This window comes from Thamnophis sirtalis, unplaced genomic scaffold (genome assembly GCF_051295495.1).
Source record: "Thamnophis sirtalis isolate CommonGarterSnake01/CBP01778 unplaced genomic scaffold, rThaSir2_p1.2 scaffold_9, whole genome shotgun sequence".
NCBI lineage: Eukaryota > Metazoa > Chordata > Lepidosauria > Squamata > Natricidae > Thamnophis > Thamnophis sirtalis.
Window position 1 is genome coordinate 9032969 of NW_028261389.1, and position 24383 is coordinate 9057351.

Sequence of the window (24383 nt, forward strand, 5' to 3'; positions counted from 1 at the left end):
CTCTCTCTATTTCCCTTCCAACAGGATCTTTACACATATCCATGTGCTTGGACATGGTGGCTATTCCCTTCAGGTCAGGGGTGTCAAACTCAAGGCCCTTGGGCTGGATCCAGCCTGTGGGATGCTTAGATCTGGCTTGGGTGGGGGCAGCCTGGAAACAGTGAAGGACCACCCCGCGGTGCCTCTGCCAGTGAAACCAGGCTCCCAATCTCCATTTTTGGCTGCGATGGACTCCGGCAATGCTCTGCCAATGAAAATGGAGCTCAGTTTTCACTGGCCGAGGGCTGCAGGAGACTGTCCCAGCTAAAAACAAAGAATGGGAGCCCAGTTTCGCTGGCAGAGCACTTGGGCCACCACAGGTACCCCAGACACGAGTGATGTCAAGCTGGCCACACACACACCCTGTCCCCCCTCTCCGAGTTCAAACACAACCCTGATGTGGCCCTCAATGAAATCGAGTTTGACACCCCTCAACTAGGATGAGAAGGAAATGGTAGGTCAATTCCAACATATTCGCTTAGATGGAAAAGTAACACGACTGAAACTGAATCCATATAAATAGACGGCACGCTTTCTTTTCCCAAACATCCAGGCTATCTCTATACAACATCCAGGCTCTCTATAGATACATTCACGTACAGTGTAACTGGTTAATATGGAGAAATTGTCAAGATTTCAGGATCTGAGAAGGGATTTCACACAAAGTAGAGGAGGTCTCTCACACGACATCCAGAATCTGCCTTTCAACCAGATAATACCCAGCTAGTTCTCAACTTAATTGAACCCAAAATTTATTTAACTAAGCAAGACAACTGTGATGCCACAGTTGTCAAGTGAATCTGGCTTCCTTGTTGACTTCGCTTGTCGCAAAAGGGGATCACATGATCCTGGATCACGCCCACCGTTGTAAATATGAGCCTGTTGCCCAGGTTCTAAATTTTGATCATATGACATGGAGAAGTTTTAAAGGTTCTAAGTGTAAAAAATGGTCATAAGTCACTTTTTTTAGTGCCGTTGTAACTTTGAACACTCACTAAACAAACTGTTGTAAATCAAGGACTACCTGTAATGGAGCTGGCCTGCAACGTACATAATTTTGATTTCTCACTTCCTTCAGCATTACCCAACTATTACATCAATAACAGAAAGTCTTGTCTTTCCATGTTAATGACTCTAAGACAATTCTACTTCTGTCTTTCCATGTCTACAGTTGGAATACAACAAAGAAGAGGAATATTTTTTCCCCTCCCCCCCACTCAGATTTTACTGCATTAAATTCAGATTATAATTATCCAGCTTTTTTTTTTTTTGAGGCAATGGATATGAACTGCAAATAGATCAAGAGCTAATATTTCTACCTTAAATCAATGGGATAAACGAGTTGTAAATAATTTGAGCTTCACTGATTTTAAGCAGGTTTCAGTTTTGTTTTCAAACAGTACCCACCCATCAAAACATCATTAATGTGGATTTCAGCTTAATATTAACAGGAGCTACAATTGAACTGTTGGGTAATTTTTATTTGCTGAAGATAAGCCTCAGTAAATGGGGCTTTGTTTCCTATTTTTTTTGCTTGGACACAAGTTTGAAGGTCTGGAAAAATACTACGAAGAACATTAGTCTTCCACACCATGACTATAAAATTGGGATTTTTTGTATGTGGGGTGAATTTGAAAAAATGAGATTTAGGACCTCAGAATTATATTTTTAGTTGATTTCTTCTTGTACTCAGCATTTCCTGATATAAAAGTTCAGAAAAATTTAAATACACACATATATAAAATTGCTTGATTTAAAAAGACTGCTCAAAACCCAATTGGTACATCTGAACGCACAGGCCAGGCCAGCTTAAGCCTTTCCAACTTAAACATTTTAATAAGGAAACAGAAGCATTGTTCTAATATTCTTCCATGATTCAGGTTTTTTTTAAAAAAAAATACTTAAATTAGATCTAGATCTTTTATAGGAGTTTGTGAAAACAATCAGTTAAAATGGACATGGAGGAAAAAAAGTCAGATTCAAATTCTGAAACACTGCACAAACTGTAAATTTCAGCAGAAACTTTTGTTGAAATCCTAACATCACTTTAGGATTCCAAATATAGATCATGGGTGTATCTGTATTTCCCAAATATAGATTCTGGGCGTGCAGTGAATTACGCATAGACTTGATTGAGAGGCTAGAAAATTGAAATTACTAAGCACATTTATAAAAACTGGGTATCTCTAAAAAGGACCAGAAATCCCAAACAAATTATTTTATTAAGGCTTGGATGATTCTCCAAATCACTGAGATAATCTCATCTGCAGAGTTGCAAAGAATTCAATCAGTCTGCATATTATTTCTCATTTAAATAAGCACCTAAAACTTTCAGCTGATGTTTTAGTGAACCGAGCAGAAGCTGTAGTTTGTTGAAGCAGAGCAAAATTGGAGAGGTTAGGGGTATTTTGAGCAGAATAATTATCCTACTCCCCCCCCCACCCCTCAGCAGTTGTAAATCCAATTTGTATGAAAAAAAGAATTTGGTTTTGGATTTTCTTGTAAAGGAGAAGAAAAACTCCAGGAAATTCTCCTGGGTGCAGGGTGATATTCCTGCAAGTGATTTTGTTACAAGATGAACAAAAGGTATTTGGGAGTAATCTCCAGGGGTGGAGGGGATTTGCAGCGATTCGGGAGAACCTCTTAGCTAAGATTCTGGGCACTTCAGAACCCCCCCTCCTGGCCTGCAGCCATCTTTTCTTTCGGATCTTTGGCCTGCCACACTTTCTATTATTCTACTCTGCATTTTCTATTGTGGGGAAATCGGAGGGGGGGGGGATTGTACGGAGTTAGATGATATGCAGCCATAACAACATTCTTTCTAAAAAGCCAAGGTTATCCTTTGTCTTTGCACCTCTGCACCTGACCGGAACTAGATGGGTGGAACTGCCAGCAACACTTTGCCTCAGTCTTTGATTTAATTTTGGATGCTATTTGGAACTCTGACATTTGGCTGGCCCCGCCCACCCCTCTCCTCCCAGGAGTCCCCATATGGCCCATTTTGGATGCAGGTTAAGTTCAGGGCACTTGGAGAGGGTGAAAAACGGGCCTACCAGATGTTTGGAAGTTCCAGGGTGCCTCTGGAGCCTGGGAAGGCTGTTTTCACCCTCTGGGAGGCTTGAAGAAAGCCTCCGAAGCCCGGGAAGTGCAAAAATGGCCACCCCCTGCTATGGTGCAGGAAGCCGACCAGGCCACACCCATCATGGCCACGTCCACCCAGCAACCAGGCAGAGAAACCCTTGCTAAAAGTTTTGAAGCCCACCCCTAGTAACTTCCATTTCGTTGTACAATACCCTTTTAACAGCTCTTTTGCTTTCCACATTAATTCCCAAGGAAAGGAACAAGAGAAATGCTCCGTCCTTTCGGAACTTTTCAGAACATCTAAGGAGGCCTTTGGATGGAGGAACAATGAGATACAGAAAACAACACTGACAACAGCATCCTCTGTCAACCTCGGACAATGCAATATACTGGGAAAAAAAATGTCACTCCGAGACACGCAAAAGACATTGCCAAACATCCTGAGAATAAAAATAATGAAGTTCCTCTTTCGCAGGACAGATTGAGTTTTTTAAAAAAGAAACCGCAAGACAGATGCAACCACATAATTAGATGACAACGAGATACAGAGAAGAAAGAGAGAGAGAGAAAGAGAAGACACAGCTACAAAAAAATCTAATACAGCCAGGGTCTCGCAAGCTAACATTACAAACATCCTCTGTTTTACAAGTTGGGAATTCATCTGAATGCCTAGTGAATTCACTCATTCAGAAAAGGAGGAACTAAACAGTTCACCCTTATTAAGCCGTGTCTTTAAATAGATGCTATTGTCTGGTTGCCATTAATTCTAGGGGATAAGTTTTTTTGCTAAGAGAAGCTTACAATTGTATCGCGTATAATTATTTTCAACTTTAGAAGACAGGCGATGTCAGAGGCTTCCACAGGGACAATAAATGTTCATCTCATTTGGATTATGTTACAAATAAAATAAAATAAGAGGTCTGTTACAAGCATGCTGTAAGAAGGTTAAACGCAATTTTGTTTGTGGAGGGGGAAAAAAAATGCGATGAAAAAAGGGTGTATTGCTAAAACCAATCTCCCAAACGTTTCCTCCCATCCATGCAATAATGAGAAAATTTGATTACTCAACTAATTAGAGGCTGAAATAATAATAATTGTTAGCGACCCTTTTGGGATTAATACAGCAGAATGAAGATGTTAAAGTATTTAACGATCCTGTTTTGCAAATACAAGCATGTGAAACTTATGGATTGGGCGGAGGGCAGCAAAAATGCATTCTGCGCGGTGTTCTACAATCATGCATTGAAGTTAGACAATCTGGTGGGTTGAAATATTGTCGGTCCCACTTTTGTGTCAGTCAAATTGCCCTGTAATATCAGAAGAAAGGGCCTCACTGCTATGGGTCCTGATCCAGCTTAGGTTAGATATCACTGCCCTTATTTTCCCGAAAATAAGACCTCCCCAGATAATAAGCCCAATCAGGCTTTTGAGCGCATGCGCTAAAATAAATCATCCACCGAAAATAAGCCCTCCCTGAAAATATTGCAACACGGCAGCAGCCATGAGGTGACCACGCTCGTTGCCTCCTGCACCTCAAAAATAATAAGACCTCCCCAAAAATGCCAAGTGTTTATTTCAGGGGTCAAAAGAAAATAAGACCGTGTCTTATTTTCAGGGAAACAAGGGTAGATCTAGCCCACTGATTTCAGTGGGTTCTACTGTTGAGTAGACATTATTTGATATTCTCACAATTTAGCTGTTCCACTGAGCTACGCAGTGCTTCTTGCCCCAGAATTGCCGTGCTCCGTGGAACTTGTAGTAGTATCCATCAGGATCAACTCTAGTTGAATCAAGACCACTGGCATGAAAACGTCAGCTCCCTGTGCCAACATCACGATCGTTCGTATGACTTGCAGCCAAACAAGTGGAGATGATGATGAAAAAGGAATTAGGGGTAGGAATGCTGAATATGACACGGGACTCCTTATTTTCACTGACCGAGCACAAATTAGCCAAAACTAAGTCACTTTAAAGTTCTTTCGATTGTCCTAGGGAATTTTAACTTTTCCACTGTGGCCTGGATGATTGCTCCGTGAAGCTTAACATTCTTGGATTTAAAACAACAACAACAACAACAACAACAACACATCTCTCTACCTGATCAAGGTGATTGTTTTTTGGCCCACCTAAAATACCCACAAAATCTCAACCATGCAGAAATTTACATGACACCTTAATTGAAGATCCATCCTTCTAAGTTACAAACACGGAATTTGCTCTGTTGGGACAGGATGTTAGCATACAAGTCAGACACAATCTCTAACTGGAAGGGAACGTCCAATGTGTGCTGCAGCTCTCTTGTCGCTATCTCTTGACTAAGCTGGGCTACTCGGGTACACTTCTGAGCATAAAAAGGCTCGGGTGCTTTCCCCCCCCATTGAAAAAAGGGACGTTTCGTCTTCTCAAGTTTGCCAGGGAGAAGATGAATGTTGAGTCTCAGAGATCGTTTCTCAGGCCTGCAAGAATTTTTGCATGCCTGCAAACCAGAGAGCTCCTTGATTCAAAGTGCATTTCTTTTCCAGCAGACTGATAACGGTGAATCTCCCAGGCCACACCCACCATTGGCCATGCCCACCCAGCAACCAAGCAGAGAACCTGTTTCTAAAGTTTTTGAAGCCCACCCCTGCATCTCTCATCTCTCATCTATTATCTCTCTCTCAATCCATCATCCATCCATCCATCCATCCACCCATCCAAACACCCATCTATCATCCACTGTGTCTATCCTCAATTTTTCCTACAACCCTCATCTCACTACATTCACTAATATTTTCTTCTACAGGAAATCTCTTTGCTCAAAATTATGAAAGCAAATTGGCTATTAAAGTAGGTTTCAAAGGAGTAAAAGAAAATCCCAACTAGGTGGAAATGTCAGCAGAAGAAGAGTGGCTTACTGGCATTTAAATGAGTCTATGAGATATCTAAAGCAGATGCAAACCCATTCCTTATAAACTTCTCTCAACAGCCTCTTTGGCTTCCCCAGCTTTTATTCCTTTCCAAGGGAGGACCTTAAAAAGAATGTCCTCTTTTTGGTCTTTTTTTTAAAACTTGTAGGTATCTCAAGAAGCTTTTGAATTGAATCATAAAAAGAGGTGTAGCAGAAAATCGTTTTGACAGTGGTTTTCACCAGCAATAAAATAAGCTCCAAACACTAGCAGGAGAAATTCTCCGTTACTTGGAGAAGAATGTAAGAAAGCAGAAATAGAACGAAACATTTTTTGAGAAATTGCAAGGAGGAATTTGGTGCATTGCTAGTTGGGACTACAAACCGTTGCAACCGTTTAGCATTTTGCATCACAGACATAGCTGAATATTCTCATATGTCATGTATTTATGAAGATTCCAACCTTGTAATTTAATGGAATCTGGAGTTGAAACAATGGTGGATCAAAGCCACATCATTAACCTGTGCAAAATGGTGGATCTCAAGAGTCTGAAAAAAAATCAGAAATATTTTTGTTTAGAAAAACGTCTGTTGAGAGTTTTTTTTTTAAAGAAAAGGAGAACAAAATATTCAGTTTTCACATTGCACATTTATAATATCTATTGAAAGGCTCAAGAGTATATTTAATAAAACAAAACCAAGCAATCAGAGGAAAGTTATGATCGATTTCAAGTCTCTTATAAATCATTTTATACTTGATGGCCCAGCATTAATTTAATTTAGTTTTTTTTACAGTGACGAATGGGCCCTGGTGAAATGCCAGATGTTTTTCTTAAATATATATATCAAAAAGAGGAAAGAATATATGTATGTATGTTTTTAAAATAGCTGAACAGCTGTACTTATGCTTTATGGTGACTGCCAAAACAAAAATAATGCAGAAAAAAAGAGAAATTAATTATGCATAATTGACTAGCTGGAATTGCTGATCGTATTGTTTGTGTATTATGATATGCATCTTTATGACTTTAAGATAAAGAAGCAGTTCAGCTGGAAAAAAAATGTGCACAATGATGAAATGCTATGATAATAAAACAAAACAAGACATCGCGATGGAGATGCGCTACTCTGAATAGCACACCAGAACAAGTTATTTGTGACGGGGAGATGAACAGAAAAGGCTTTGCTGAAATAAACACAGGAACGATGCCAATATGGTGCCCAAGAGGAGTGGAATCTCATGGTTGTTTGAGATAATTGGTCACTCTCTACATCTACAGCAGGGATCTCCATAGTTGGCAACTTTAAGACTTGTTGACTTCCCAGAATTCCCCAGCCAGCAGGGGTACCACCCCCATGACGCCTTGTTCTGTTCTGTTGGTTATCATTGCTTTTCATGGCTGGCTGAGGAATTCTGGGAGTTGAAGTCCACAAGTCTTAAATAGCACTTAGACTTACATACCGCTTCCATAGTGCTTTTACAGCCCGCTCTCAGCGGCTTATAGAGTCAGCATATCACCTCCAACAACCTGGATCCTCATTTGACTGACCTCGGAAGGATGGAAGGATGAGTCAACCTTGGGCCTGGTGAGATATGAACTGCGGAACTGCAGCTCGCAGTCAGCTGAAGTAGCCTGCAGTACTGCACTCTAACCACTGCGCCACCGCGGCTCTTGACATAAAGCTGTCACATTTGGAGATCCTTGCTCTACAGTAGGGGTGTCAAACTCAAGGCTGGCAGGCCAGATCCGGCCTGTGAGGTGCTTAAGTCTGGCCCTCCCTGGAAACAGTGAAGAACTGTGCCAACTCTGCCAGCAAAAACCGAGTTCAGGGGGGGTCACGTGCTGCTCTCTGAGCTCCATTTTTGCTGGCAGAAGGTTGCAGGAGGCCGTTGCAGCTGAAAACGGAGCTCGGGAGCCCCTTATTGCTAACAGAGTGCTTGGGCCACCACAGGCACCCCCGCCATGAGTGATGTCAAGCTGGCCACGCCCACCCCAGTGAGGCCAAACACAACCTGGATGCAGCCCTCAATGAAATCAAGTTTGACACCCTTGCTCTATAGGACCCCAGCATTTCCACCTGGTATAGAAAAGGCAGGGCAACCTTAGGAGTTAAACCTAAGTCATAAATACTGCTGCTTTTTTTTAAATACAGTGCAGATTAAATTTATTGTCGAATATCCCACTTAATTGTTGTTAATTCTATTGATGCATATGTTCAGAAATAAATCTCTGCTGCTGCTCATTTATTAGATAGAGTTTAGGATGGTAGGTTCAGCTTGGCCTTTGTGCAATATCTTTTTTCTCCTTGCCACACATTGACTGCTCTTAATATATTTTGTTATTTTATCGGTTAGATTTTCATAACTTTGTAAGTATTTTGCAGTTGTCTTCAACCCCTGAAATTCATTCTGTCTCTCTCTGTCTCTGTCTCTGTCTCTCTCTCTCTCTCACACACACACACCTTCTCTACTTCTATTAGCAGTTTTGTTTACAAGATTGGCCAAAGCCAGTTATGATCCCTAAATCTATGGTCATCAAAGTGCTTCAAAACTAATCTTGAGAGAGAGAGAAAGGAGAGGAGAGAAAGAGAAGGGAAAAAAGAAAAGAAAACAAGAGAACATTAAACCCACTTGTTCAAAGTCTTCCTTCCATCTTCACCCCAACAGACAGCCAAAGTTTACACAAGCCCAGGCAACGGACTCTGGCGGTCAATTGTCTTTCAATCAGGGCCACCAAAAATTTAGGGTTATGCAACCAGATTTCCTTCGATATTGGATTAAGGGCAGGAAATCTTGCCTGCTAGTAGGGGCTTTTGAGCAGAAGGTACATCCCAACACGTGTCTGAAATGCCAACGCTTAGACTGGGTTGGTTTGTGAATCAATTTACTCTGGATGAATAGAAGTTCCCGGAAACCACACCAAAAAAAGTAGCCAGTGAAATGAAGGCATCTCCTTCGTACGTTTCTTCAAAGCCATATTTCACACCACAGAAAACAGGTCGAAAGCTTCAGCTTTTGCACTTATCACAACACGAGGAAAGCAAGAAGAACAGATTAAAGGTCAGGGGTGTCAAACTCAAGGCCTGGGGGCAAGATCCGGCCCATGGGGTGCTTAGATCTGGCCCACAGGGTTGCCCTGGAGGCAGCAAAGGACCGGCCAGTGAAAACGGAGCCCTCCCAAACTCTGTTTTTGCTGGCAGAGGGCTGCAGGAAGCCATCGCCGCTGAAAACGGAGGTCAGGAGCCCGTTTTCACTGTCAGTGTCAAGAAGAAGTGTCACTCGCCCCCTACAGAAGTGACGTTGAGCTGGCCATGCCCCCCTGGCTACCCCCCACCCCCGAGGTCAAACACAACCCTGATGTGCCCCTCAATGAAATCGAGTTTGACACCCCTGTGTTAGGTGAATCACACACAGGGTCCATGAGATTTCTATAGATCATACAAAACGTTATGGGGGTGACATTAAGATATAGACTCGGCTCCCCTCCTATTCAAGATGTAACTTTGGACAGAAAGTTTTGGCCAATCCTTTTCTTTTCATTCCAGTGATCTAATTACTGCGTCTTCCTTTTCTGTTCCTCTGGGGAAAAAAAATCTATGTTTCTATACCTACCTATTTGCAGATACTATACAGACTCAAACTTTTTGTGAATACAACTGAGTTATTCAATTTTGCTCTCACAATCGCCTGGTAATTGTTCCCCTTAAACCACCGATCTTCAAACTATGGCCCGCAAGCCGGATAAGGCCCGTCAATGCAAAGTATCCGGCCCACAAAGTGGTGGGATTCAGCCTGCCCCTCGCCCCTCACCGTCGGCCTTCTCTTCCAGCGAGCATCCACTCCAGCTGCACTTCTGGTTAGTTATTTCACTGGTTGAGCTGCACTTCTGATCACACCGCTGCTGCTGAAGGTAAGGCCGAAGGGTGCTGGGGAGGACCAGCTGACCCATCCAGTCACATGACCACCTAGCCACGCCCACCCAGTCGGTACCGCCTCCCCACCAGTCGGTGGGACCGTGAATTGGCCCCTGTTTAAAACATTTGAGGACCCCTCCCTCAAACCACTGATACACAACCCATTCACGTACACACACACACACACACACACACACACACACACACACACACAAATCCATTTGCCTGTCTCTCTATAGATTTGATTCACCTGAGAATCATTTCAAGTTTATTTTTTTTTTAAAAAGGAACAGGAACTAACCTTATCATGTGCTGGCAATGGAACTTCTTCAAGGGATGGTCTAAGAAGACACAATGCTTCCCTAATTTAAGACTGAAGACAAGATGAAAGGAGGACAATCAAGACAACCAATGAGAAAAGAAAATAATAATAATGAAACAGACATCATTTCTCACATTAGTACAGATTTGGCACTTTGCTCAACATTTGATCTGGTCTGCAATTGGTGAAAAGTAAAAGGAGGACTTTCCTAGGAAGGAAGAAGAGGCTGATGGGCTGGTTGCTTGGGGATAGCTACAACAGAGATGTGTCTAACTGCAGCCCCTGTAGCAGAATTTGCTCAGCTAAGGATTATGAACGTCAAATTAAAGGAACGGCCGAGAAGATCGAAATGGGAAGAGATTGATAGGAATCTTTCTAAGATATCTAAGATTTGGAGACCCAATCGCTTTTGGATCCTGTCCAAAAGGACACATAAAGAAGAATATTTGTGGCTCAGGGGTGAAATGAGGGATCCTTGATGCTTCTCTGGGCTTGATCGGTTTTCTTGCAGAGGTTTCATTACCCAACTGAAGGCTTAGCGTTTTGACGGAATGACGGAATTGGAAGGGAACCTTGGAGTTCTTCTAATCCAACCCCTTGCTTGAGCAGGAAACCTTCTACCATTTAGGTAATGTCATCAGTGCTAGAAGAGAGTGGAATTTGGTTCCAGCACTGATGTTATTTCCTAGTTTGGGTAATGAATCATCTGGGGGGGGAAAACACATCAACCAAGCTCAGAGAGCACCAAGGCCAACGGGCTGAAAAGACCTTTGTAAAGATGATGATAGAACAATCACGAAGGACAGATATCCAGTCAACCAATTGCATTTGGGATAATTAATTTAGGTCTTTCTCTGTGAAAAGACCATCACCGAATGCTGGAACATCAACCGATTTGCAAAAAGGCTGAGATTAAGAATTTGGGTGGAGTTGAGAACCCATTGTCTGCCAGACTAAGACGAACCGATATAGATGAGCTACTGGCCTGGGCAACCTTTATTCAGTCAAGAGTTACATTCCCACTGGACTAATAAGGGGGTAGGACCACACAGCTGACCTCAGGTGGGGAAGAATCCAAACTGGAGACTGTCCACTTTGAATGAGACCTTCTCGTCCTGCCTCATGCAGAGAGCTTTAGGAAGGAACAGGTCATTTTTATTCTGATTTCAAGACTGAGAGCCAATTCTTGTTCGGTGGCCTGGCCTGGCGTAAGGTACATCGATAAGACCAAAAAGCGTGGGCTGTAAATGATAGGATCAATGCAAATGTTTATTGCATCCTGCACAGTATTCCATTGACACTGGCATAAGACACTAAAGCAGGGCTGGGATTCAGCCGGTTCGAACTGGTTCGGGTGAGCTGGAAATTCTGCTGAGTATTTGGCCCAACCGCCGCTACATTTTCCTGTCCTATATTTCCGTTTTCTTTTTTTAGCTCAGCTGATTTGCATGGCACAGTGGATTGCTCTGCGTCAGCTGTTTTTTTTTTAACTCACTGGAGCTGACATAGAAGGTCAGTTTTTAAACTTTAAAAAGTCATTTTTTGATTGCTGTACGCGCGCGCACTCACCGAACCAGTTGTTAAACCGGTTGCATCCCATCACTGCACCAAAGGCTCTGAGCAGATCCTAAATGTTCAATCTCCAGCATCTCGATTTTTCTACACAATAACCCTTAGGGTCCGATTCCCTGCTGCAGAGCCACCACGATTCAGATTCTGCATGGGTTCCAACCCGGCTTGGTCCCTGCGTCCCTTGCCAGATGCATTAAACGGGCTTTCAAGTCTAATTCTGGAAAGGTGGAAGAAAAGATGGCGGAAACAGGAGGAAGGGGAAGAATTCAAAGAAGCGTCTTTCATTTCTCCCTCCCCCCTTACCAGATGCATCGTTATTATCTCTCCCGACCCCAACCCCCACCCCACCGCAAAAATCTTAATTTTTTTTCTCTTTAAATTGTACACAAAACAACAGAACACATTCACAAGCCACTTGTTGGCACTGTGTACCTGAGTGAGAATTTTCTAGAACATTATAGAACAAATAGCCATAAAGTTTATTTGAAAAAAATAATAATAATAAAAGGTCAAACGGGTAAGACTTCAGTGCTTGGGTATAGCAGCTGAATTACTGGCATTATGTTACCCATAGCTTATTTTTTTTTTGTCCTTTTTTTTCTCTCTTTTGTCATGATTGACTTCCTTGATAGGGTTTCTTCCTCTGAGCCTTTTGTGGTCTTTTCTTTTAGAATTCCTTTCTTGCTTTTCCAAAGTTTTCCACGCTGGCTGATCTCTCCTGATCAGCTGATGTCCCAACTAGTTAAGAGTAAAAAGTTTTAAGTAACAGTCAAGTGTGTGAGGATAAAGTTCGTGTGCTTGGCCACTGGGCAAGAAACCGGATTTTTTTTTGGGGGGGGGGGCTCTCCATTAAAGTCCTCCGAGGTCAAAACCAAGAATTTGGGACCCCTCCCCCGATCAGTTGGCTTGTCCCGCAATGTGGTTTTCGCTTTCGCTGCCGTAGTCCACATCGCGATCGTCGTCTTCATCCTCGTCGTCTTCGTACATTTCGCCATTGATGTCCTCGCTCTGGATCTCCTCTTTGACGTGAGAAGTCTCCTCGTTTTTGATGCCATAAGTGCTCTGGATGATGGGCATCCCAGGTTCTGGGCTACTAGATACACTTGAATGCTCGGAGGGGAGATGTGGGGAGGGCATTCCCGTCATGGCGATGGCTCCCGGGTAGACGACACCGGCTGCCGCAATAGGAATCTGTGCTTGCTGTCTGTGGGCGAGAAAGAAAAAACGGGCATGAGCAGCGGTTAAGATACGGGAAAGGGAGTCCGCTTGTAGAAAGTTAGCACTCGCCCCTCTCCTAGAACAGGGGTCAGTAACCCATGGCTCTGGAGCCACATGTGGCTCTTTTATCCCACTGCTGCGACTCCCTGTTACTCAAAAATATGTGTCACAACCGCCAATGTGCGACACTCGCCAGCATGAGATTTATTGAGTTTTTTGACCCCCGGTAGGCCAACCATACATAAATCCAAGCAAAGTTTCAGAAGAAAACAGAACGTTTAATTCAACTACATATGCTAGTTTTGTGGCCGCTCAGGAAATAGTCAGGGAGCGGGAGGGTTTTGTGGCTCCTGGTGTTTTCTCTTCTGTGGGAAACGGGTCCAAATGGCTCTTGGAGTGTTTAAGGTTGCTGACCCCTGTCGTGGAAGAATGAAATATTTTGAGAAGTATTAAAAAGGCAGGATAAAATATTTCCCCTGTAGAAGAGAAATAAAAATCCTAAGGGAGACAGAAACTCAGAGCCCTCAAGCAGATACTAAACCGAGGCCAGCTTTTGTAAGAGCCGAGGTGGCGCAGTGGTTAAATGCAGCACTGCAGGCTACTTCAGCTGACTGCAGTTCTGCAATTCAGCTGTTCAAATCTCACCGGCTCAGGGTTGACTCAGCCTTCCATCCTTCCGAGGTGGGTAAAATGAGGACCCGGATTGTTGGGGGCAATATGCTGACACTGTAAACCGCTTAGAGAGGGCTGAAAGCCCTATGAAGCAGTATATAAGTCTAACTGCTATTGCTATTGCTATTGCTTTTAGATTTGGTTTCCATTGCTCCCTGCAGCAAGTTCTGAACAAAGGTAGGATTAGCCCCCAGCTGTAATAAGGGTTGTGTTTGACCTTGGATGGGCATGGCCATGGTGGGAGTGGCCAGCTTGACATCCCTCATGTCAAGGGCGCCAGTGGTGGCCCGAGCGCTCTGTCAGCAAAAACGGGCTCCTGAGCTCTGTTTTCACCTGTGACAACCTCCTGCATCTCTCTGCCGTCAAAATTGGAGCTTGGGAGGGACGCCCACAGCCCTTGCAAGCTCAGTTTTTCTGGCAGAGACACCATGGGCCAGATCGAAGAATTGCTCTGGGTGGCCCCACGGGCCAGATCTAAGTACCTCACTGGCCGGATGCTGCCTGCGGGCCTTGAGTTTGACACCTCTGTTATAGACCATCTGTAGGGGTTGATGGTGGGAGACCCAATATTGTGATTGTTCTCCTTCATTCATGGCTAGTCCCAGCTGGTGCTAACGGGGCGGGGAAGAGGTTAATGCCCTTGCATTGTGGGGTACCTCAGGGCGTGAGACACTTCTCCCTTCTGCTTAACTTCTACATGAATTTTCTGGACGAGGTCAATACCAACGGGTTGATGATACCCAATTCTGTCTTTTAATTGTGCCGGCTGAGTAATGAGATCAAGATGCCTGAAGGTTGTTAGGGTCAGGATGGGAAGGAAAAGACTTAGGCTTAAAGCAAATGAGTCTGAATGGATATATACAGTATTTCTGGGTCTGGCTTTAGATTTAGAGATTTCCTGTTATTCAAATTAGTTTCTGGATCAATGGCTTTTATTAACAAATCAGATTAACTGCAAGTGATTTGAATGAAGCATTTTGGCAATAATAATTAGCTTATCTCTCTCTCTCTCTTCCTCTTTCTTTCTCTCTCTCCCCTTTCTTTCTTTCTTCCTTTTCTCCCTCCTTCCCTCTTTCTTTCTCTCTTCTTCCTTTCTTTCTCTCTCCTTCCCTCTTTCTTCCTCCCTCCCAATTTCTTTCTCTCTCCCTTCCTCCCTCCCTCTTTTTCTCTCTCTTTCCCTCTTTCTTTCTCTCTCCCCTTTGTTTTTCTTTCTTTCTTTCCTTCTTTCTTTCCTTCTTCCTTTCCTTCTTTCTTTCCTTCTTCCTTTCCTTCTTTCCTTCCTTCCTTCTTTCTCCTTCCTTCTTCTCCTTCTCTCTTTCTCCCTTCCCCCTCTTTCTTTCTCTCTCTCCCTCCCTTCTCCTTCCCCCCTCTCTCCTATTTTTGCCTTGATCTTTTCTCAAACCAGTTATGATCAAGGAGCTGCTTACTAAGCGCATGTTTCTATTTGCAAAGCTAGCTAAAACATGTACACAAAGAAAGAGGGCTGATCCTGTGCTGTTTCCAGGGTGGCTCTATCCAGCCTGCAGGCCTTGGCTGGATGGGCATGTCCAACTCAATGCCATTCAGGTCGATGGGCGCTTCACTTTATCTGTTACAATGTAATACGAGTTAACCGGAGAGGCCATTTCTGTAAGCAGGGCAACAAAGATTAGGCTAGAAACAACGCCAGAATGTTTCTTTCCTGCCTTCCTTACAGGATTATCCCAGTAAAGTGAAAAAAAAAACAAAAGGAGATTTCTTCCAACAACCAGTTCTCCCAACTGCTTAGAAAGTTAACAACCGGTTCTCTCGAATAGGTGCGAACCGGCTGAATCCTATGCTGCACTCATTTCCCCTCTTCTCTTTTCTCCACTGACAGACTAATTCCTCTGTGATAATATTGTGTTGAACATGCTTTAGCCTGATAATACCCTCAAAAATCTGTCCATCTGGAAGGAGAAACCTCACCGCGCGCGAGAGGAGAGAAACATCTTTAGAGAGCAGCAGATTTGACAGGGGAGCCAAGCCATACACTGGCCCATCCGGCTGAGCGTACAATAAGCTTTTGACTCATCCTGGAAAGCTCTAGAGAGGCTGCCTTGGCTCTCCCATTCTTTGCCACATGTCCAAAATATCTTGCTTTTGTCAGCCAAAAGGTGGCGGTTTGTTTGTGTATTATTCTAAGACAAACAGAGTTATCCAGGGAATAAGGGGCGGATTGTCAGCGATCCCCTTCCTTCCCTTGAAGCAGAGAAGCCGAGCGTTTGACCATCTGTTCCACAGCCATTCTGATCAGGGCCCTCAGATCAGGGTTTCTCAACCTTGAGAGCTTCCAGTCCACACAACCTTCACATTCACGAGGTTGAGAAACATTGCATTAGATCTGTGATGGTGAATCTATGGCACACATGCCAGACAGAGGTGGCAAGCAGAGCCCTCCCTGCGGGCACATGTGCCGTTGCCAGCCACTCTTATGTTTTCCAGCGCACTCACTGGCCAGCTGGTCTTCATGGGTGCCTGAAAATGCCCCCCAAACGCCCAAAAAACAGGCTGTTTTGGGGGCCTTTTGGGGGCCTTTTTGAGGCCAGTTTTCAGGCTATTTTCTGGTGCTCCGGTGCCCGCAAAGACCGGCTGGCCTGCAAACGGCCTAAAAACAGCTGGAAAATGGCCCAAAACCAGGGGTTTTCCAGATCATTTTCAGGCCGTTTTTTGGGGTGTTTCTGGGCCAGCTTTGTGGGTGCCAGAGCACTGGAAAATGCCCCCCAAAATGACAAGAAATCCAGCCAAAAGCAAGCATGTGCAAACCGGCCAGCTGGTTTTCTAGGGAACGGTGCTCATCTCCATTTCAAAGCTGAAGAGCCAGCGCTGTCCAAAGACTTCTCTGTGGTCTTGTGGCCGGCATGACTAAATGCCGAAGGCGCACGGAACGCTGTTACCTTCCCACCAAAGGTGACCCCTATTTTTCTACCTGCATTTTTACATGCTTTTGAACTGCTAGGTTGGGCAGAAGCTGGGACGTCACAGGAACTCATTCCGTTACGCGGCGCTAGGGATTCTAACCGCCAAACTGCCGACCTTTCTAATCGACAAGCTCAGTGTCTTAGCCACTGAGGATGTGTAAGTGTTTACTTACACGTCCCAATTGCAACAGATTAGGATCTCAGCCATACAATCTGATCCTACGCTGGAGTGCAACAAGCTGGCTAAATCCTTGTTAACAGCCACTGCCTTCCAAGGGCTCCCGACTTAACCGCCGCTTCCAGAGGCATAATTGCACAATTGGACAAACATTTCCAAAAAGCCCAAATCGGCTTCGGCTAGATAAAGACTTTATCCGGCGTTTACCGTTTTTCTCTAACCGCGGAGAAAGACCTCTCCTTGGCAGAGTCCGTAAAGAAGTTGAATAACTGTTTTAAATCTTGCAAGATGTTCCTTCCCCTCTTCTCACATTGTCAAGCATCAGTGTCAGGGAGATAAGTGGAATTTGGGAGGCTTTGTTGTCTCCTATTCTTTCTCCCAAAAAGATCCTCTCTCCCTCCCTCTCTCTCTTTAATCTCCCGATGCCAAGGTTTGGCTGGCATCCCTGTGTTTGATTCATTGTATACCGGGGGGGGGGGGAGGAGAATCATTCGAATTGCCTACACCACAGGGTTAAGCGGCTCAGATTGCTGGGCTGAGAAATCTGCTTATTATTACAACACACACTGTCGCTTGTTTAGAAAAAAACTGCCTTCTGACACTTAGCAGCCACTGGACAAATTCATCTCCATTCATCATTACTGACACCCATTAGCCAAACTCCAAACAAGTGGCTATCGGCTATCGTTCCAAACACACACGGCATGGTCCAGCCACAAATACCACTCACTCATCACAAAATCTCCAGAACTGTAAAACCTACAAACGTGAAATTTGGCACATATGTTCTTCTTGGCTTTTAGGTGCTCACTAAGAAAGGATTTTTCAAAATGACCATCAGATCATTAGTATTTCTTATACAGTATTATATTAACATGCTCTGATTCTAAGGAGTTAGACATTCTACTCCCCCTCCCCACCTGAAAAGAACTCTATTCCAACTGCCAGTTGCCTTAGATTAACACACTCTGATGCTGCCCCTTTGCTAGACTGGACATAGGAGTGGCCAGTGGGTGATTCATCCGGCCCGTGGAAACATGGGAGTCCTGTAGTGCCATACAAGCCAGCAAATATCACCCAGTCTTGCAATGCTGCTCAAGGTAGTCCTTGACCTATGACCCTAATTGAGCCCAAAATTTCTGTTGCTGAGGGAGACGGTTGTTAAGTGGATTTTGGCGCATTTTATGAACTTTTTGCTATTCATATTTGTTAAGTGAATGCTTCCATTGTTAAGTGAATCCGGCTTAGACTTAGGACTTAGGTACTGGATCTGAAGTTCCGATGGTCGCCATCCCACCTGGTCGCTAGGCCACATGGCTGCATTTATGGCCATTTGCAGCATCCTGCAGTCACATGGCTGTGTTTTAAGATGGCTTTGGCAAAGTAGTAAATGAGTTGTGCTGGTTGATTCCAGTACTGGTTTGGTCTGGAAACTTGTAGTAGTGGTAACTTGGCTGGACATGCGTCCAAAGCAGTTCTATCCTCGGTGCTGCCATCTTGATTTTAGGTTCTGCGCATGCGCAGAACAATCTTCATTGCAAAAATGTAATTTCCCCCCCTTTTCTGACGTGCGTATGCGCAGACCTTTTTAGGCATAAATGTGTCTGGTGCACACACAAAACATTTCGAGTGCCAAACCAGCAGTAATGCCGGCAGCAAACCGCCCCTGAGTCATATGGCTGCAAGAGGGGAGGAGGTTGACCATCAAAACTTCAGATATTGGCTGCAAGTCCCCATCGTCACTGTGAACGGTTGCTAAGTGACCCGTCATAAGCAGAGCACCTGTAATGGCTGGTGTAGAGGCCCAATGGAACTGGTAGAGTGGCAGATCCAAATTCATCCTAGGGAAATTCACTATTAATGATTGCTTGGACCTCCAGTTGCCGGGTGCTAGGTAAATGCTGTAGCTGAGAATCAATTTTGCAAATATTTCAACACAGAAAATGATTTTTTCCCCTGTCATGAGCCAAATATATGCCGTACGTAAAGCAGCATTGGATGCACAAATGGAGGGCTAGCAGGGGAGAGGGGATGGTTTCACGCATGTGAATGACCACTTTCACAAATGCAGCTTCACACACGTGGGTGCGAGAATTGGTGCTTGCCCAACAATTCTGCGACCCGGTACCGCAGGAAAACTAAGATTCATAAAATCCGCAACTTGCAACATAAATCACAAAACATGCACCCCACCTCCTCCCGCCCTTCCCATGGGACTGAATGCTGTGGAATGCAAAGGGATCCTACCCCACATTGAAATATTGCCTCATCTCTTGGCGCCGATTCCTCATGATTGCCTTATATTCGCCGATCCGTAACTTCTTGCCATCTACTAAGCACGTCCGCTTCGGCCTGGGCTTGTACTTGTAGTCCGGGTACTTCTCCAAGTGCTGCTTGCTGAGGCGAGCCTGCTCCTCGTAGTATGGCTGTTTTTCAAGGTTCGTCATAGCTTTCCAACGAGACCCTATCAAAGAAAGAGGACAAGAAAATCAAGTTAAAATATTCATGACTGGGAGAGACATGGGAACAAGGTCAGCCAATGAATAGGCATAGCAGCTAAGTCAGCCAATGGGAGCTTAAACAGATCTGAGTCTGTGCAGAGAACTGAAACAGAAAGTTAAGAAGAAAGCAGTCTGCTGCTCTGAGAAGTAAACTAGCAATCTGCCTGGGCTTGTCTGCTGAAATGAATCTAACTGCTTACGTTTGCCTGTAACTCTCCTGCCTTGTGTTTACTTAGAAGAACCACCTGTTGGTATTGTACATTTATTCATCTATTCTTATCTATCTGAATCAGTTATCTGTGTGTGCTTCTAGATTTGAATTTATGCAACAAACTAAGAATACACTGAAACCACTGCAAAGTAATTACAGTAAGTGGTTAAAACCTCTTTTCAAGATTTTAGTGCATGAAGAGTTATTAAAATGATAGCTTTACTGTAAAGGATTGCTTTTATGGATTTGTTGGGGAAGTAGTTTCTGTCCAAGCCAAATGTCTACTAAAGCAGAATTCACATGGTGTAGAATTTAAAGTTTATAGGCATCACATACATTTTGCAGAAGGTCCCTAATGTATGTAAAATTTAATGTATGTCGTGCGTGCAATAATTACGGATTAATTAATTAAAGAATGGTGATTCAAATTTGTATACTGTCTCTATTGTATTACATAACTGCGAAACTGACGCCTACAAATTAAAGGATTAGTTACTGAGAATCAAATTAAGATTGGGTCACTGAACAGGTTGAACTCAAATGACTCATTTTATTTATGTACTTAGTTTTAAAAAGTACATTTCCCCGATTTGACCATCTCTAGTTAGTATAAAACAAAGGAGGTAAAACAAATAGTGAAAAAAAGTAAGGTTCCACATTTAAGCAAGAAAAACCAAATGCACAGGTACAGTATAGGTGGTACCTTGCTCAACAGTAGCAACTGTGAGAGGGATCTTGGAGTCCTAATGGGCAACCAATTAAATATGAGCCAGCCATGTGCAGAAGCTGCCCAGAAAGCCAACACATGAACAGAGGGATAGAATCAAGATCACATGAAGTGTTAATATCACTTTATAAGGCCTTGGTAAGGCCAGACTTGGAATCCTGCATTCAGTTTTGGTCACCACGATGTAAAAAAGATGTGGAGATGCTAGAAAGAGGGCAGAGAAGAGCAACCAAGATGATTAGGGGACTGAAGGCTAAAACATATGAAGAACAGTTGCAGGAACTGGGAATGTCTAGTTTAATGAAAAGAAGGACCAGGGGAGACATGATAGCAGTGTTCCAATATCTCAGGGGTTGCCACAAAGAAGAGGGAGTCAAACTATTCTCCAAAGCAACTGACAAGACAAGAAGCAATGGGTGGAAATTAATCAAGGAGAGAAGCAACTTAGAACTGAGGAGAAATTTCCTAACAAAACAATTTATCAGTGGACCAATTTGCCTCCAGAAGTTGTAAATGCTCCAACACTGGAAGTTTTTAAGAAGATGTTGGATAACCATTTGTCTGAAGTAGTGTAGGGTTTCCTGCCTAAGCAGGGGGTTGGACTAGAAGACTTCCAAGGTCCCTTCCAACTCTTATTCTATTTCTAAATCCTCCAAAAAAAGCTGTACAGGTTGTTTTTATCTGAGCTCCCAATGACAGACAATTATTCTGTCTCCAGCAAAAGCCTTTTTTTTACATTCTTCAAATCAAGAGTTTTATACGCAAGCATGTATAGAGTTTGTGGGGCTTCCTCAGAAAAACCCATTGTGTTTGTACTTCAGACATTTGATGTAAGCCAAGAAGAAAAGAAGAAAGAAAAATATATTTCTTGGAAGAAAAAAAAGACCCCCAATATTTGTGAGACTCTCTCAACCATTCCAGTTATCGACTTTTCCCTGCTGAGTTAACAAAAAAAAAAAATCAACAACTGGCTTTGGACAGATCAGAAAAATCTTCTATGATATACCGTATTTTTCGGGGTATAAGACGCACCTCCCCCCCAAAAGAGGCTGAAAATCTGGGTCCTATACACTGAATGCAGCATTTTTTTGTCTCCTGAAACCCAGCCCCCTCCACCAAAATGGCCGTGCATAGACTTAGGAGGCTTCCAAAGTGCTCCTGGGGGCTGGGGAGTGCAGAAATGAGCAAAAACCACACCGTTTTTTGCTCAATTTTGCCCCTAAGGCCCCTAGGAGCACTCCACAAGCCTCCTAAAGGCTATCCATGCCCTTTTTTTTTTGACAAAAAACAGGCCCGTTTTTGTTAAAAATAGGCTGTTTTTGGCAGTTCGGCAGAGTGCAGAAACTTTTTAAAAAAATTTGCCTCTTCAAAATCTTGGTGTGTCTTATACTCCGAAAAATACGGTAGGTAGTCCTTGACTTACAATGGTTCAATTTAGCAACCGTTCAAAGTTATAATGGCGCTTGCAAAAAGTGACTTGTGACTTTTTTTCACATTTACGACCGTTTCTGCTTCCCCATGGTCACATGATCTAAATTCCAATGCTTGGTAACTGACTCGTATTTATGATGGTTGTGGTGTCCTGGGATCATGTGTGATCCATGTCAGGGTTCCAAGTAAGACCCCCAACGAAAGAAGACTCCGAGACTTGAGTTTCCTCCAAGTTCCATTTTATTAGAGATGTCATATTGGCACATCTGGGAAAACCCGAATCTGAAAGTTTCCAGGTTTTCCCCACCCAAGTGAAAGTCCAAGTCCCTGCCCAGCACCCACATGTCCATCACAAGGTCCAATCAGGCACCGTCCCAACTGGAGATGCCTCCCAGTCACACCATTCCAGCTGCAGGGCGAGACGTCCTTGACTCTCTGAGAAAGGAATGTTATTTTGACTATATCTATCCCACTCCATACAATACACCTCCCAATTTCCCACAGCATTAAATGTGGCAGGCCTAAAGGCCCCATGCAAAAGATGGCTTTCAGGCTTGACAAGCCACCTTTTGCAACCTTCTGACAAGAAAAGTCAATGAGGAAGAGAAATTCACTTAACAACCTTGTGACAATCTTAACAACTGCGGCAACGAATGTTATAAAACGGGGCAAAATTCACTTGACAATGGAGCAACAGAAATTTGGGGCTCAATTGTGGTCATAAGTCAGGGGCTATATCTGCAGTGGTGGGATTCAGCCAGTTCGCACCACTTCGGGAGAACCGGTTGTTAACTTTCTGAGCAGTTTGGTGAACTGGTTGTTGGAAGAAATCATTAGGGCAAAGAACCGGTTGTTAAATTATTTCAACCCCACCACTGGTTTTCTGGACAGGCAGCTGACTCCTCTTCCTTCCCTTTTTCTTCCTTGCCAAAAAGGCAGGAAATTTCCCTTTCAATACTGAAGTTCAAATAATAATAATAATAATAATAATACTTGGAACAGCTTATATCCTCCAAGGTTACCTTCGCAGTTCCTAGGTTCTTGGTTAGGACTCGAGCTGTTGAGCTACCAACCAGCCCCAAAGGCTGTGAATTTCATCAAAGATTAACAACAACAACAACAACAACAACAACAACAACAACAACAACAACAACATCATCATCATCATCATCACCACCACCACCACCACCACCACCACCACCACCACCACCACCACCACCATCAAAATCTCGCTTCCAGGTTTACAAACCTCACCACTCTTTCAACAGGGGGAAGCTGATGGCTAACTGGGGCTGTCAACCCTGATAGAATCTGGAACGAATTTGCACATTATAGTTCACCTACTGTACATTTAATCAGACAAAGATGCCGCCGAAATGCCCGTTGAATTCTTTCTCCTCATTCCCCAGCCCAAATCCAGGGTGAAAACAGTAAAAGATGATTCCTTATGGGGTTTTTTTTTTAAATCAGCTGAAATGGCTTATTAAAACCAGATTTGGAGGGTATTATGAAATGCTTACAAGCCCTTTAAAATGTCAACACAGACTCTCCAGAGACGTTTTTTTAATTCAAAATGTTAGTCTGGTTCAACAGCTATTTTAAGCAGAATGAATTAGCCGTCGACCGCTTGGCGGTTGTTATCTAAAACAATCGGGGAAACTTTGAGACCCTTGTTGTGGCCTGCCAGGGGGCTGCAGATTCGGACAGTGAGGAGGTTCGGGAGGGACATGGGCCAGTCCTGGAGTCTGGGGAAGGCTCTGATGAGGGCTCTGTGTTGGAGGCAGAGAGGAGGCCAGAGCCGTATGCTGGTTATCAACTGCCTTCGGGCTCAAACATCAGTGAAGCAGATGAACAGCTGGAGCCTGTTCCCAATGTGCGCATGTGCAGAGTTGCCAGACGAAAGGAGCAGCTAAAGAACAGAGGTCGACTTGGGAGTAAAGCCACAAGGTGGACGATGAATGGCCCCTCCCAGAGGAAAAAAAAGAGGAGCAAAAGGGGAGTGGAGTTTGCAGGAGACCATTAGTTCGCTTCTTTGGTTCGTGACTCTCCAGGACTTCTTGCCAAGTTTTGCAGATATTGGCCTGGCAGCTCTCCAAACCAGATAAGGTCTGTGACTGTAAATCCTCCCTTGAAAGACTTTGCTGGATGTGAATGAGCAGAATCCACAGTCAATTAATAAAATTGTTTTTTGTCAGGACAAGGAGTTTGCTTCATGCTCTCGGGAAGCCTCGGTCAGCACAATCCCTTTGTGCTTTTATATATGTAAAAATGGGGGGGGGGGGCAGCGAAGGGGCGCTCCCTCTGCTCAGACCAATTTCGGAAGACGATTACTGGAGTACGGCAAGTTTAATCAAGAACACTGTTTAAAGGAGAGTGGACCAAACTGTTTGCCTCTTGAATCGCAGGCCTAATCTTGTGGCCATAACCAGTTTTAAATCCTCTTGACTGGCATATATAAATTTTATCATCCCCGAAACAAATGTACTCTCGCCTTATCTCACTTTCTTCTGACTAATCTAATCAATTCAGGCGCCTTGTTAAAACTCCACGACCTGCCGTCGAGCTCGGATGTGGGATTCTGTGAATCTGTTTGGCATGAAATCAATAGCTACGGTTAATCCTGCTCTTAAAAGCGTTTCTTCAATGGCTGGATTTCGCATTCGGTAGGAGATATTGACATAATACTTGGAGAG

At 43.8% G+C, this 24383-nt stretch overlaps 1 protein-coding gene across 6 annotated transcripts in view; it reads right to left on the bottom strand.

The window, feature by feature from the left end:
* Positions 1 to 12270: 12270 nt before the first annotated feature.
* Positions 12271 to 24383, bottom strand: part of SOX5 (SRY-box transcription factor 5) — an 803583-nt gene continuing 791470 nt past the window's right edge. For all 6 annotated transcript variants that reach the window (XM_087722779.1, XM_087722777.1, XM_087722781.1 and 3 more), the window contains 2 exons: positions 19068 to 19284; positions 12271 to 13017 (listed from right to left, as the gene is read on the bottom strand). In XM_087722779.1, the coding sequence (XP_087578905.1) occupies positions 12711 to 13017; positions 19068 to 19284 (524 nt within the window). In that variant the 3' untranslated portion in view covers positions 12271 to 12710. The remainder of the gene's footprint in view (positions 13018 to 19067; positions 19285 to 24383) is intronic.